Source organism: Myotis myotis, unplaced genomic scaffold, assembly GCF_014108235.1.
Source record: "Myotis myotis isolate mMyoMyo1 unplaced genomic scaffold, mMyoMyo1.p scaffold_m19_p_9, whole genome shotgun sequence".
NCBI lineage: Eukaryota > Metazoa > Chordata > Mammalia > Chiroptera > Vespertilionidae > Myotis > Myotis myotis.
This window is the reverse complement of record NW_023416401.1, coordinates 76,174,117-76,190,230: the sequence shown is the minus strand read 5'-3', so window position 1 is coordinate 76,190,230 and position 16,114 is coordinate 76,174,117. Positions and strand designations below refer to the sequence as shown.

At 44.8% G+C, this 16,114-nt stretch overlaps 1 protein-coding gene across 5 annotated transcripts in view; it reads left to right on the top strand.

Moving 5' to 3' along the window:
• Window positions 1-15,366, top strand: part of OVOL2 (ovo like zinc finger 2) — a 28,542-nt gene extending 13,176 nt beyond the window's left edge. For 2 of the 5 annotated variants that reach the window (XM_036322304.1, XM_036322306.1), the window contains exons 3-4: window positions 1,857-2,046; window positions 14,611-15,366. In XM_036322304.1, coding sequence (XP_036178197.1) covers window positions 1,857-2,046; window positions 14,611-14,984 — 564 coding nt within the window. In that variant the 3' untranslated portion in view covers window positions 14,985-15,366. Of the gene's footprint in view, window positions 1-1,856; window positions 2,047-2,734; window positions 2,892-14,610 lie in introns of all 5 variants that reach the window. The other 3 variants (XM_036322305.1, XM_036322307.1, XR_004969970.1) reach the window with 2 other exon arrangements.
• Window positions 15,367-16,114: the final 748 nt, after the last annotated feature.

The window sequence follows — 16,114 nt, the reverse complement described above, 5'->3', positions numbered from 1 at the left end:
ACACTTTCTGAATGTGCACTGACCTGAGTCTGGGCTTGGGGTGTGGGGGTGGGGGGCAGGAATGTGCACAAACACTTGCTGACTCAAGGCACTTCATTGAGGACACTGGATGAGCTCTGAGGAAACATTTGTGGGTGATGGAACCCCCTGGAATGAGATGGAATAAAGTTCTGGACTGCGTGAGGGCCAATGCTCCAGCCTCACTTCTCATGCAGAGCTGGTTAGAAGTGCAGTGTGTAGACCCCATCAGACCTCCTGAATCAGATCCTGCAATCTAGTAAGACACCCATGGGATTTGTGTGCACTCTGGGTTTGAGAGGCACTGGTCTTGCGGGTCAGAGAACAGTGCAGGCAGGGGCTGTAGTCGTTAGAGGAGCTACATAAGAGAAGGAACAGTTGAGCTGGGTCTCAGCGGAGGATAACACCCAGCCAGGGTGGATGAAAGGAGGAGGGTATTTGAGGCTAGGAAGATTTTGAGCCAGGAAAGGTCCAACTTTTCTTGCTAATGATATTTGTCTGAAAATACATTTTTTAGGTTCTTTTATGAGTAGACTTTTGGCAGAACAGTTGGATCATGCCTCTAAAGCAGTGGTTCTCAACCTTCTGGCCCTTTAAATACAGTTCCTCATGTTGTGACCCAACCATAAAATTATTTTCGTTGCTACTTCATAACTGTAATGTTGCTTCTGTTATGAATCGTAATGTAATTATCTGATATGCAGGATGGTCTTAGGCGACCCCTGTGAAAGGGTCGTTCGACCTCCAAAGGGGTCGCGACCCACAGGTTGAGAACCGCTGCTCTAAAGGCTCTGATTTGGTAACTAGGAAACCTTTGAGGAATATATTAGATCTGGTGGTTTTCACCACCGAAGAATGATCCAGGTGGACTCCCATAATAGACTCAGTTTTCTTTCTTAGAGATGGCAAACATAGTTGAGAGAATGCTGGAATGGGAGCCCAGAGTCTGAAATTTAGTTGTGAGTTTGCTTGTAATGAAGCTGTGGGCTCCCAACCAAGTCACTTCCCAAAATTATCATTCTGTTTGTTCATGATTTTGTGCATCAGGAACTGGGGCATGGCTTAGCTAGGTAGTTCTATTCCAGGCAGCATTGGTTGAGGTCACTCACTCATCTGGTGGCAGCCATGGGTGGGCTAGAAGGTCCAGTGAGGCTTTGTGTTCATACCTGGTACTTCTGTGCTCCTCCATGTGGCCTTCCACTCTCCACATGGCTGCTTGGGCTTCCTCACAGCATGGTGGTCTTAGATTCTAATGTGGCAGCTCACTTTCCTAGAAGGAGGATATAGAAGCTGCATGGTCTCTTAATACCTGGAACTGACACATTATCTCTGCATCCCGTTGGTCCAAGGGGAGAGGAGATAGTCTCCATCTCCATACAGCAGCATGCAGGAACAGGGAGGAAGGAACTGACTGCAGCTGTCTTTAGGGACTTTGTACCACAGGTTCTATGTTATCAGGATGTAGATTCCTCCTTTCTTTCTGCTCTTCCATCCTCAGCACTGGCTTTCCCCTTGTGGTCCAAGAAAGGAGAAAATGAGAGAGAGGGCAACATCCTCCCCCCTTAGAGAGAGTATATTTCATCGGCCAGGTGGCCATAGAGCCATGACTTGGTGGGGAATGCAGATGTTTAGCTGGGGACAACGTCCTGCTAGAAATCCGAGGTCTGTTCTCAGGAAGAAGGGGAGAATGAATGTTGGGAGGAACTGCCAGTTGTTCCATCTTCCCCAAAACCAAAACCAGGCCAAGCCTAGAGACTGAGGGAGGTGGACTCCCATAGTAAGCCTGCGAGGTGTGCCCGCCTGCACTGTGGTCCTCACGGCCTCTCTCTCTGTCCCAGTTCACCACAGGCACATGCGGCGACTCGGCAGTTCACAGCTGTGACCTGTGTGGCAAGGGCTTCCGCCTACAGCGTATGCTCAACCGGCACCTCAAGTGCCACAACCAGGTGAAGAGGCACCTGTGCACCTTCTGCGGCAAGGGCTTCAATGACACCTTTGACCTAAAGAGGCACGTCCGCACGCATACAGGTGAGGAAGGGTCATGTGCTTAATTTTAGTTTTGTTTTTCTGCCCAAGAGTTCCTGATGCTTTCCTCTCACCAAAGTACCAGGTTGGCAGATGGGACAATGTTGTATTTCTGGAAAGACCACAGGATGGGGCATTTGGGGCCAGCCCATCTGGGTTTACCTCCAGGCTGTGCCAACTTCCAGCTGTGTCATCTTGGGCCAGGCAAGCCTCCTTCCTCGCTTAGCCTGTTTTTGCCCCCTTTAAGATGGGGATAATGATACAAGTTTTAGCATAACTCAAGACAAATCACTGGCTGAAGACGTTCTGAGAATTATGATGCCTGATGCAATGCTGTGAGATATAGTTTGGCCCCTCAGTCCGGCCTGAATGCAGGGATGTGGTTCCTGTGGTCCCACTGGTGCTATTTTATGCACCTTTCTTGGGAAGTAAGCCTGTCTCCAAATAGCATCTTGTTCTTCCCAAGAACTGAAAAAGAGAAGGAAATGATCGCTCACTTAGAGCTGACTGAGCCTCCTACCTGAGGCTGGCAGGCAAGCGTCTTCCTCCCTTTGGGCCTTCCTCAGTTTCCCTTCTCATGAAGTGGGAGTCTAGGTCCTCCCCAGCTCATTACACAGAGAATCCTGGGGGTGCCCGCAGGCCTCTCTCTAAGCTCTTCTGATTGGTGACAGCCTCATTTATTTTATCTTAGAAACATCTGGCCTCCAAGCTTCTCCTTTAGGTCCATGGTCCACACCTTTGCCAGAGTGACCCCTTGAGGAGAATTCTGAGGATGCGACTTCCCTGCTAAAAAAGTCTCCAACTCTGGGCAGGGGGAAATCCAAACTCCTCATCTTGAGGGGCTTCATGTAAGGCCCCTCAGAATCTGGGACCCATCTTCAAATCCCCATCCTATCTCAGCCCGTCCCAATTCCATCCCATCCCAGCCCATTCAACCTCATCCTGGTTACTACCCACTCTCCCTACAGCCTCATAGAACTTACTGTATATAGTGTCTCTGACCCCTGAAGCCCTTTCAGAGTTTAGGATTTCCTCTGGCATTTTAGTGGGAATGGGAAAATGTCCACTCCTCCCTCCAGATGGCGTTTCCAGTCCCTCAACACCCCGGAGGACCTTCTCAGATCCTCTAATTCAGACTTCTTTTATGGCCCTTATGCTTCTGTGTTCTTAGAGTACTGGCCATAAGCCTCCTGCCTGGCCTGGGGAGAATGTCCTCCACTGTAGTGGGTGAGCTGATGAACTAAAAGGTTTTTTTCCTTTTTAAAAACTATTTCTCAAGGGATTTTTTTTTTTTTTTTTTTTTTTTTTTTTTAGTGTAACATACATCCAAAAGAGTGCATAATTCAGCAAATTTAAAAATTTTTACAAAGTGAACACACCCAGACCAAGAAACAGTATTTCCAGAGCCTGGAAGTTCCTGCCCACTCCTTCGTGCCCCCTTCAAATCATTACCTCCTAAGCCCGGGGGTAGCAGGGGGAGGTCCAGGCTGCAGCTCCAGAGAACATGCTTGTGCATAACTGGGGCCCACTGCTCTTCTCCAGCTGCCCTTTCAATCTTTTTTTTTTTATTTTTTATTTTTTTTATTGATTTCTTGCGGAGAAGAAGGGAGAGGGATAGAGAGCTAGAAACATCGATGAGAGAGAAACACCGATCAGCTGCCTCCTGCACACTCCCCACTGGGGATGTGCCCGCAACCAAGGTACATGCCCTTGACCGGAATCGAACCCGGGACCCTTGAGTCCACAGGCCGACGCTCTATCCACTGAGCCAAACCGGTTAGGGCTGCCCTTTCAATCTTGAGCAACACAACAACAAAAAGATAAATAAACCACTATCTCCTTTCTCCCAAGAGGCACCGATATTGTGACTTCCAATAGCATAACTTGCTGTTGCCTGGTTTTAAACATGATAGAAATGGAATCCTATAGTGTCTGAGTACAAGGCTTCTGTTTGAATCCCTAGCACCAGTGAATCAGTAAAAGGTTGACCTCTGTGTGGCCAGGCTGCTACCTTAGGTTGAGGCAGAGAGAATGCTTAGGGAGTATCACGGTGGAGGGGGGTCCCAAGGCTATCAATGAACCCATCAAGTAGCTGCAAATATAGGCTCATAGACAACTGACCCAAGGGCTGGAGAAACTGGGGACAGCTCACGCAGTCACTTGTCATTAATTGTCCTGGAGAGTTCTCAGCTTTTCATCTCTGTCTGAGGATGTCCTTGAGAACATGGCCTGTTTCTTCTTCTCCTGGTAGACTCTGTGGTCACTTTCTCGATCCTGTCCTTTAAGACAAAGGGAGCATTGCTGGCTGTTCGGTACCTTCACTTGGAGTAAATAGCTGATGGAGCTGTTTACTCATCAGTGCCGTCAACGGAGAATCAACCAGGAAATATTAGGGACTGACTGCTTCTCAGGCAAGAGTTTACAAGTTGAGTCACTGGCATAGTAGTTAAGAACTCATATCTGAGTTAGCTGACTATGCAAGCAGTTTATTTGGGAGATGGTCCCAGGAGACACAGTGAAGAGAAGACAGCCAATTAAAGTGACTACATAAGCAGGTTACCACTGTGGGCAACTGGCACTCAATCCCATTGGGGTCCCCTGAAGAAATATATAGAATGCATCCCAGAATTGATCTAGGGGTGAGGAAGCTAGGTATTGGTCTATCAACTCCCATCCCTCCTTGCTTGGGGGACCAAACTCCTGAATTCTACAGGAAAGACTCACACTGATAGGCAAAGGATACACAAGAATATTTTTAATGTTAATTTCATTTTGAAATGGTAATACCTGAATATATTAAGTTAGACAAAAATATATCATTAAAATTAATTTGACCTTTTCTAAACTTATTTTAATGAGGCTACTAGACATTTTAAAATTGCAAAGTGGCTTGCATTCTAATTTAGATAACTGAAATCTACAGATAATCATTTTTTAAAATTTTAATCATAATTTTGACTCTTAAAGTGGTAAACAAATAAAATTGTGAGAATATCTTCAACTTGTTTTCCCTGCCCTGGTCTATTTTCGGATGGAGATGTACCTTCAAGTGATAGTAGACTAGAAAGAGGAACCAGGAGCTTACTGACCAGTTAGCGGGGGCTGCTGCTGTGCCTGGAGCTGGAGGAATAGGCTTGCCTCCTGGTGTGAGAGACCTGCCCCGCCATCTCTTGAGCTCTGTGCAAAACAGATACTCAGTAAAAAGAGCAAAAATGTGGGATTTTCAGACTTTTTTTTTTTTTAGTTCATTGAACAACCTTCCTATTTCCAAAAGATATCACCAGAATTCTGTGAATTCCGTCTTGCCTTTGATTGAGACGTGAATGTTGGATTTTTACTATTGACTATTAAATGAATGTTGGATTTAGACCAGAAGCAAAGATATGAACACTGTTAACACAAATACAGTAGACAGTTGAGTGAAGGATATGCTTGCTCATAAGTGTGATTAGCCAGGCCACAACTGATGAAAAGACTTCTTGGGGATCCCAGGACCCTCTGAGATTGTGGCGACAATATTGATGAGGTTGGTGAAGACAGTGGGATAGAGAATCAGGATTAATCCCACCCCACTCCCACCTCCTCCTGTGCCCTGCAACTACTGAGGGGACAGGGCATTTAAGGAAGGACTCAAAACCCATGGAAACATCTTGGAAACGATCCAGGGAAACCAGAGCCTGAAAATGTCTTACCTTAATATTTAAGCAGATGAAAGAAAAGATTAAGATGTCTTTTTTGGATATAACTTCTCCAAGAGGAGAGTAAATCAGGGGAGTGTGAGATGGAGAGCTGGGATGCTAGCCAAATGACATCTGATTCAAGATTGGGAGAGAGAATCTACAGCAGAAAAAACTCCATAACAGTTTGTGAAAATATTTCAGGAAACAAATAGCTATTTTCAATCCAAATTGTCTTAGGTTGGGTTCCCTAGAAGCAGATCCTAAGATGGCAATTCTTATAAAATCAGTTGTTGAGGGAGAATGCCCAGAAGAAACCTATAAGGGAGGAGAGAGTGGGACAGGGTAGAGGATGGAGCTGAGTGCCCTGAGCTAGAGTCCAGCCCAAGCCCGATCCCATTGGGGTTCTGGAGTGTGGATGGCACCACAGCCTTGTCCTGTCTACAGGCAAGCGGGGGACATTTCCACTCAATGCAGGCCGCGCATTGGCTGAGGGCTGCCTCTTCCCTGGGCAGGGAGGTCAATTACTCAGTGTCCATTCCTTGGAGAAGGAGGCAGCCAGGCACTGTTAGCTCATCACACATGACAGCTGGGGGACGATGCGCTGGCCCTGAATGTGGGTCTGGACTGGGGACCAACAGCATCCAGTACACATAAGAGAGGAACTTGCTCTATTTAAGTCGACAGGATTGCTGAGGCTATCATGGGAAATTATGGCTGTTGATCCATCTTAGGTCAAAATGGTGCGGGGGCAGGGGTGGCATGAGCTTTACAAAAACCAATGTAAATTCAGTTAACAGCCAATGAAAAACATAGTGGGCCTGTTTATAGAGAATACATGTTTGGATTTAAGTTGAACCAGCTGGGATGCATTCTAAGAATGCATTGAGGGGATGGTTTGCTTTGGGGGGGGGGGGGGGGGCGGAATTTAAGTAGAAAAATAACACTACCAACACTTGCTTGTGCCAGACTCTGCATTCTGTCTACAGCCTCGTTACTCACAGTGTCCATAGTCCGTGCCCTGGCAGCACCTGGGAGCATGTTAGAATCACATTTATTGAGGGCCACATGTCAGGCATGGTCTGGGCATTGTTTACGGCTATGATCAGATATGCCAGGCTCATCAGACAAGTACAGTTTTACAGAAAGTGTTTTATTTTTCTCCTTTGTAAAATGAATACTTATTCTGTAAAAAAAAAACAACGCTAGCCAGTACAAAAGCTATAGAGAAGAAAGTGTAAGCCACTATACACAGTTGAAAAGGGCACACACATCTGTGGGATCCCCAGCTTAGTCTTTGGGGAGCAGGGTGCCAGGGTAAATAACCCATGTTGGTTATAATTTACACTCTGTAATAGAGGGGTCCAAGGTGCCTGCTGTTCCTGGGGAAGCTTCTAAGTTCCATAGAGAGGAGTGGAGGAATTCAGATTTGAGGTCAGGGAAGCAGGGAGGGGGCACTAGCCAAAGGGAAGTATTTGTCCTGCCTCCTGGGACACCTTCCACCTTATCTTCCATCGGCCACACTGAGAGGGACAGAAGGCAAACAAATCCCATTTTGATTGAAGAAGAGGAAACAATGGTGTCTTTCTTTGGAGTCTAAAGGGAAGGATTGACTGGATTGGGAAAAATGCAGATTGGGAGAATTTTGGAGTGGGGCAGATGGAGGGAAAAGAATAAAGTATCCTCCACCTCTAGCGAGTTGAATGGTCTTGTGGGATTGCCTCCTGTGCTCATTAAACTGTCTCTCCTCTATTTTATTTTGACTTACTTTTTAGCTTAAAAAGTAATATGAACGGGTAAATAATGACAGAAAAAAAAGTAAGCCTCCCTCCTCATGCCCATGTTCCACTCCACTTCATTAAAAAAATATTTTTCCCAGCCCTGGCCAGTATGGCCCAGTTGGTTAGAACATCATTTTGTGCACCAGAAAGTCATGGGTTCGATTCCCAGTCAGGGAACATGCTTAGGTTTCAGGTTCAATCCCTTGTTGGGGTGCATCAAATGATTGTTTTATCTCTCACATGGGTCTCTCTCTCTCTCTCTCTCTCTCTCTCGCTCTCGCTCTCGCTCTCTCTCTCCCCCCCTTTCTTCCTTGCTCCCTCTCTAAGATCATTAAAAAACAGTTTTAATTTCCCCCAGAAATTTTTTTTGTTATTGTCTAAAGTTTTATATATGTCTTCTTTTTCCCCAATTGACTCACCGCCCCCCTCCCCTCCCAGTCATTCCCATCCCAGGAAAGACCCCATCACCCCAGTGTCTGTGTCCATTGGTTATGCTAATATGCGTGCATACAAGTCCTTTGGTTGCTCTCTACCCAACCCCCCTACCATTTGTCTCTGGATCTATTCTTGTTCATCAAATTATATTGATTATTATATCCCACATATGAGTGAGAGCATGTGATATTTATCTTTCTCCGACTGGCTTATTTCGCTTAGCATAATGCTCTCCAGTTCCATCCATGTCCCCAGAAATTTAAAAAAAATTTTTTTTATTGATTTCAGAAAGGAAGGGAGAGGGAGAAAGGGATAGAAACATCAGTGATGAGAGAGAATCATTGATCGGCTGCCTCCTGCAACTCCCACACTTCAACCTGGGCATGTTCCTGACCGGGATCGAATTTGTGACCTTCTGGTTCATAGGTCGATGCTCAACCACTGAGCCACGCTGGCGGGGCAGAAGTTTTAAGTACACATTGCTTTTTAATGTACTGTATATCTTAGAGATTGTTTCACATCTGCACAGGTAGACACACCTCACTCTTTTTAATAATTGTCAGAGCATTTCTTAAATATGATTATGACATATTTTCAAATATGGAGGCTCCATCATTTTCCCTTGCCCCAATTAATAATAGTTATTTCCAATTTCAGCATTTTTCTTTTTCTTTCTTTCTTTTTAAAAAATATTCAGGCAGTACTACCATGAATATTCTTGTATAGCCTTTGCCTACCCCCGTGAGCCTTTCTGCAGATAAAGTTCTTATAGTAGGCCAAAGGGTAGTTATTACGATGTTTTTTTATGAGCATTGCCACATTACCTTCTGAGAAGGGTGCCCTAAATAGCCACTCCCACAAGGAGGCCTGTAAAAAGTTTTTCGCTGAAGTTCATGTTTGCATAAAGTTCAATAAAGCAGCCCTTAGCTACAATAAGGAAAGCAAGCAGAAAACGCCAATAACAAAGAATTTTCTTGGGTGATTTGAAGCTTGATTTTAGAAGTAGGAATAGCAAATCTGAAAAGGAGAAACCCTTTTTGATAACCCAGCACACAATATTAAACTAGGTAATATAGGCCCAGGGCACAACATTCTAAAGAACGGACAGTGGCCCTAACTGGTTTGGCTCAGTGGATAGAGCGTTGGCCTGCAGACTGAAGGGTCCCGGGTTCGATTCCGGTCAAGGGCATGTATCTTGGTTGCGGGCATATCCCCAGTAGGAGGTGTACAGGAGGCAGCTGATCGATGTTTCTCTCTCATCGATGTTTCTAAACTCTCTATCCCTCTCCCTTCCTCTCTGTAAAAAATCAATAAAATTTATTAAAAAAAAAAAAAAAAAAAAGAACAGACAGTGAAGGAAGTCTCTTCCCTTCTCTCTACCTAATGACCATCATTTAAAAAAAATACATTTTTTTGTTTTTACTGTGAAATAAATAATACATCTAAAAGTGCATGCAAGTACAAAAAGCATAGATATAATTACAGCTTAAAGACAGATACTAAATACATCCCCACTTATGAATGGCGCATATCTGGGTTACGTTGAGCTGGATTGTAAGCTCTTGCAGCTGTGTCCCATTGAGCACCTAGAATGTGCCAGTCCTTTGCATGTGATGTCTCAGTTAATCCTCAGAGCTGCCTTGCAAGGGGTATGAATATTATCCCTATTTTACAGGTAAGAAAACTAAGGTGGGGATAGGGTGTTCAGCAATCTGACCATGGTCTCAGTTAAAGAGTAGCAGACATGTGATGCCTGGGTTTTCAGTGGCCTTGGACTCTGTTACTCTCTACGTGTCAGTAGGTGAATGGTGTCTGGAGCAGGGATGGTGTTTTTTAGAATCCCACTACAGACATGGACAGGATTGGCCTTTGCTTCTGAGCTCTAAGGTGGATGAGACCCCAATGTCAGGCAGGACTTGGCATCAGTCCCCCTTGTCCAGGGCTTCTGTCTGGCCACCTTTATCTCCCTCTATTGAATTCATGGGGGGAATGAGGGGCTTCAGGAGGGAGGGGCTTGTTCCCAACTCCAGAAAGGGTTACCAAGAGGCTGCTGGATGGCGTGTCTGCCTACACCAATGAGTGAGGTGTGAATGTGTTATTTACAGAGAAAGGGGGGGAGGGGAGGCAGGTGTATAAAGTCAGAAGTGCTGTAACTAGAGTTTTCAGGGCCTACTGTTTCCTTTCCATCTCTGTGTCTGTGAGTCACCTGTCCTCCAAGCCAGGCTCATTCCCACCCCTTCCTGGGAAAACACACACAAAATGTGCTGCAGTCACCCAATTTGAGACAGGGCTACGAAATCTGCTAGCCTTTGCTGTGCAGGCCTCCCAGGCTGCCCTGACCAGGATTCAAACCGGTAACCTTTCAGTGCATGGACGGGACAATGCTCAGGCCAGGGCCACTTTTTATCCATTCATGTATCAACTAGAGGCCCGGTGCATGATCAGGGCCATCTTGCACAGTCCCGATTGGGGCAGGCCAGCTGGCTCGGGGGAGGGATCATGAGAGGTTGGCCGGCCGTGGGAGGTTGGCTGTGGGAGCACATTGTCCATCGGAGGGCAGCTCCTGCATTGAGCGCATTATAGCTAACAGCCAGTCGTCCAGTCATCAGTCATCTGGTCGTAACAGTTGCTTAGGCTTTTATATATATAGATGGGCACAGGTTGCTCCTATATCTTGGAGGTAAATAATGCTACAATGAATATAGGGGTGCATATTGCCTCCTTTGTCGTAGATTTATTGACCATATAGGGGTGAGTTTATTTCTGGGCTCTCTAATCTATTTCATTGATCTATGTGTCTGTTGTTGTTTTTAAGTAGCTATGTCTTTTTTTTTTTAAAATATATTTCTATTGATTTTAGAGAGAGAAGAAGGGAGAGGGATAGAGAGATAGAAACATCCATTGGCTGCCTCCTGCACGCCCCCTACTGGGGATGGAGCCTGAAACCCAGGCATGTGCCCTGACTGCAAATCAAACCAGTGGACTCTTGGTCCTTGGTTTGACACAACCACTGAGCTGCATTGGCCGGATGATATTTTGATTACTGTAGCTTTGTAGCATCAGGTAGTTGATACCTCCAACTTTGTTCTTTTTTCTCAAGATTGCTGTGGCTATTTGGGGTCTTTTGTACTTCCATATAAATTTTAGGATTACTCATACTAGTTTTGTGCAAAATGCCATCGATATTTTGATAAGGATTGAATTGAATCGATAGATTGTTTTGAATATTCTGAGCTTGGAAGCTTTCCCTTTTTTTGAATTTTTTGGAATAGTTTGAGAAAGGTAGGTGTTAATTCTTTGAATGTTTGGTAAAATTCAGCTGTGAAGCCATCTTTGTGCCGGACTTTTGTTTGTTGGGAGTTTTTTGTTTTTTGTTTTAATATATTTTATTGATTTTTTACAGAGAGGAAGGGAGAGGGATAGAGAGTTAGAAACATCCATGAGAGAGAAACATCCATCAGCTGCCTCCTGCACACCCCCTACTGGGGATGTTCCCGCAACCAAGGTACATGCCCTTGACCGGAATCGAACCTGGAACTCCTCAGTCCACAGGCCGACACTCTAGCCACTGAGCCAAACTGGTCAGGGCTGTTGGGAGTTTTTGATTACTGATTTGATTATGTTGGTAGTAATCAGTCAGTTCAGATTTTCTGTTTCTTGATTTGATCTTAGGAGATTGTATGTTTTTAGGAATCTATCCATTCCAGATTGTCCAATTTGTTGGCATATAACTGTTCGTAATATTTCCTTATAATCCATTGTATTTCTGTAGTGTCAGTTGTCATGTCTTCATTTCTGACTTTAGACTCTATTTCACTTATTTTTGCTTTGATCTTGATTACTTCCTTCTACTCACTTTGGGCTTTATTGTTCTTTTTCTGGTTCCTTTAGGTAAGGTTAGATTGTTTATTTGAGGTTTTTCTTGTTTGTTGGTGTAGGCTGGTATTGCTATGAATTTCCCTGTTAGGACTGCTTTCCTGTGTCACATAGATTTTGGGTTGTTGTATTTTCATTTTCATTTAATACATCTATTTTCAATATTTTTTCAACAACTCAAACATTATGGGGGGAAATAACTTAAAAATATATAAAACTGGATGAGTTCATTCATGTGGAATATAAAACAAAAAAATCAAACTAGCAAAACAAACTCATAGATACAACAACAGAATGGTAGTTACCAGAAAAAGAGGATGAGGAATAGGGCTAAGTGGGTAAATGGATCAAATACATGGTATAGAAAGGAAACCAGAGCCCTATTACTAATTTTTGTATCTTTACACATATTAAAATTCTTAATCTTTAAAAATCCTAATTTCTGCCCTAGCCAGTTTGGCTCAGTGATTAAAGTGTTGGCCAGCAGACTGAAGGGATTCTGGTCAAGGGCACATACCTCAGCTGTAGGCTCGATCCCCTGCCCCTCTCTCACATTGGTATTTCTGTCTCTCTGTCTCTCCCCCTCCCTTCCACTCTCTCTAAAAAAAAAACAATAGAAAAAGTATCCTTAAGTGAGAATTAACAACAAAACAAAAAAAGGAAAGGAAACTAGAATACATAGATATTCAATTTATAATCTTGTACATCTGGAAGTTATAGAATATTATTAACCAATGTTCCTCAATACATTTAATTTTAAAAATATGTAGTATATGTGTGTGTGTGTGTGTGTATATATATATATATATATATATATATATATATATATATATTGCATAGGGTGCATGTTTTTCTTTTCACCTCAAGTGTAGCTGCACATGGTATTGATGGATCCTGTCCTTATTTAAAATTTTAATAACATCATATTGTATTTTTTCTATGTTTTGATTTTTAAATATTTACTTGGTAGATGAGTTTTGGGGATACCGTTTAATTTTATGCCTGAGGCTAATAGGATTCCTCCAGGCTGTGACCCTCCTGACCTCTGGGCTCTGGGATGGTCTGACTGTGGTGGCAGCCCCCGCCCTCTGCTCCATGTACCCCAAACACAATATTCACCCTCTCCGGGGCTTCATGCTTATGTGACACTGTGCTTACTTTACAGCCAGGATCCCCAACTTTAGAGCCTAAGTTAGAACCTTACTTAAGTCTCTTGATCTGATATCCGACCTCCCATGGTCGAGTTGAGTACCGATGGTGGAAATAGGAGAGACTGTGCTTTGGTAAAACTGAGCTCCGTGGTATATTTGGCACATGCGAACTCTCCATTTGGAAGGCAAGCCCCACTAATATTAACCCAATTCTAAAGCCAGTAGGAGATCTAATTTGGAAATGCTTTCATAACTGTAGCAGCTGCCAAAAGCGTCTTGCCCTTGCCCCCAGCCCATGCCATTTCTGGGCACACCCATCCTTGCAGCAACTGCCCACGCCTGCACCCTGTTCTTGTGTTGCTGGAGCCCACTCCCCCTATGTGAGGCAGGCCAGAAGTTCAGATCGACCCAAGGGCAGCCTTCAACACTGCTGTTGGAGCTGGTGGGTAAAGACCTAGCTCCCAGGGGGCAGGTGACTCAGAGGTGAGTGTTCTGCAGTGTTTCCCAACTTGCCTAGCCCACGGGACTCTGGTACCCACGGCAAGGGCTGGCGCGATGACCCCTCCCTGTCTCAATTCTTCACTCCCCTACAGGAGCTTCCTGGAGTCCCATCCCAAGTAACTCGTAGAGGAATCTTGATCGCAGGGCTGTTTCCTGGAAAACTCAAACTAAGATAAAAACAGTGTTTATTTTGCCCACTCTAAAATCAAAACATTAAGTACAAGTAGGTGTACAAGTAGGAAGAATGAAACACCTCCTCCCCAAGCCAGGTGGTGTGTGCTTGCTATATTTGCATCCATTTTGGTTACGTTTGCTTGTGTGGATGTTGTAAACTTTTGTGGACAGTTTTGTCTCCTGCCTTAACCATTTTCCTCCTTTTGAATCCTTGGTCATGATGACTTTTATTTCTCTCTACCCTTGCTCCCCACCCCCTACCAACCATTCTGCTATTCTGTTTCTATAGGTTTAACGTTTCTACATATAGGTGATACCAATGCTGTATTTGTCTTTCTCTGTCTGGCTTATTTCACTTAGCATAATGCCCTCAAGATCCATCCATGTTGTCAAAAAATTTGACAAAGGATTCCCTTTTCTCTTGTGGCTGAATAATCTTCCATTGTACAAATAGATGATGGCTTTTTTATCTGTTCATTCATTGATGGACACTTAGGCTGTCTCCATATCTTGGCTGTTGTGGTTAATGTTGCTATGACTGTGGGAGGGCAGATATCTCTCTGAGATCCTGTTTTCATTTCCTTTGGATATATGTTCTAGAAGTGGGGTTGCTGGATCTTTTGGTAGATCTATTTTTAACTCTTGTGAGAAACTTCCATACTGTTTTCCATAGTAGCTGTGCCAGTTTACAAGCCCACCAACAGTGCACAAGGGTTCCCTTTTCTCCACATTCTTGCCAACACTTCTTATCTCTTCTTTTTTATAATAGCCATTGTAACAGGTATGAGGTAATATCTCATCGTGGTTGTGAGGTGCATTTTCCTGATGATTAATGATGCTGAGCACCTTTTCATGTGCTGTTGGCCATTTGTATGTCCTCTTTGGGAAAATGTCTGTTCAATTCCTATGCCTGGTTTTGAATCGGGTCATTTGCTGTTGGGATGTGCGTAATGATTTCTTTTGGCTTTTTAGTTGGAAGGCTCTGGCTTGGCCATGACCAACTGGTGATGTGTCTGCCCCTTGCCCTTGCAGGCATTCGCCCCTACAAATGTGACGTCTGCAACAAAGCCTTCACCCAGCGCTGCTCCTTGGAGTCCCACCTGAAGAAAATCCACGGGGTGCAGCAGCAGTATGCCTACAAGCAACGCCGGGACAAGCTCTATGTCTGTGAGGATTGTGGCTACACAGGCCCCACCCAGGAGGACCTGTACCTGCACGTGAACAGTGCCCACCCGGGCAGCGCGTTTCTCAAAAAGACATCCAAAAAACTGGCAGCCCTGTTGCAAAACAAGCTGACATCCGCACTCCAGGGGAATGCCAACCTGAGCGAGGAGGAGGAGAAGTGAGGAGGAGGAGGAAGGGGGAGACGCCAATGCTAACACGTTTACATGGACTTTTGGTTTTGAGGGTCCCACTGGCTCTTTCTAATTACAAGTGTTCAGTTTATCTCTCTGTCCTTTTGGGGCCTTGGCAGGGGGATCTGCTCCAAGGCTGTCAGTTGTAATGAGTGTGTCAGGTCCCCCGTCACCCATGCCCTGTTGAACACACTCATGTTAAGGAAAGTTGATCGGTAGGTGGCTTTGATCACCGTGCAGAACTTTTTGTGTGTTTTTTAGGATTTTCATATATGGAAGCAGATGTGTTCTTAGAGAGACCATCATAATCTGGTGCCTTGAAATAAAAGTACTTCCACTTGAAATGCTACTTAAGTGAGAAAAGTGAATTTTATTATCCTGAAAGAGTTTATAGAAATTATTTTAATACATGAAATGTCCTCTTGAAACTTTCCTTATAATAACCAAACAGGAGAGTGTTGAGCTATGTTGCTCCTTGCTTCAGGCTTACTGTATGACCTTCAACTTCGAGTTATTTGGGGGTTGATCATTTTGTGTCAGTGGGTGGGTTTGAAGAGGCAAATCTTAAGAGTACTGAACCGCTGACTCCCTCACTGGTGACCAGAGGTGCCTGGGGTCCAGTCAGGTAACTGACTTTGGTCACTTTTTGTGGCTGTGGGGCTACTGACTTTCTGGGACTGGGATTGTTGGATGAAGGAAGAATGAAACTCCTTTCACGTCTCCAGCACTGGGGACAATGTGTGGCAAGCACAGAGTGTGAGGCAGGCTCACTGGCAGGCACAGTGCTTTTGTGGGAGGGGCAGCAGCAGCAGCAGCAGCAGGTGACTGCTGAGGGCAGTGACCTTTAGCTCCCTGCATCTGCTCACCTAGGAGGCTTGGGAGGTTAACAGTAAACCAACTTGAGACCATTATAGGGCAAAAGGGAGGCACCAGGCCATGGGGACGGGGTGGTGAGGAAGTTTCAGGGTGCTTCCATGCCTGGAGGGGCAGCAGGAGGGGCCCAGAACCCTCAGGAAACCACGGTGGTGGCTGAGCGAGGTAATTACCCCAGTCCCCTGCACTGAGAGACGTGTTCAGAAGCTGCACCATGCTGTCCTGCCCCTGTCCTGGGCTGAGTGCTT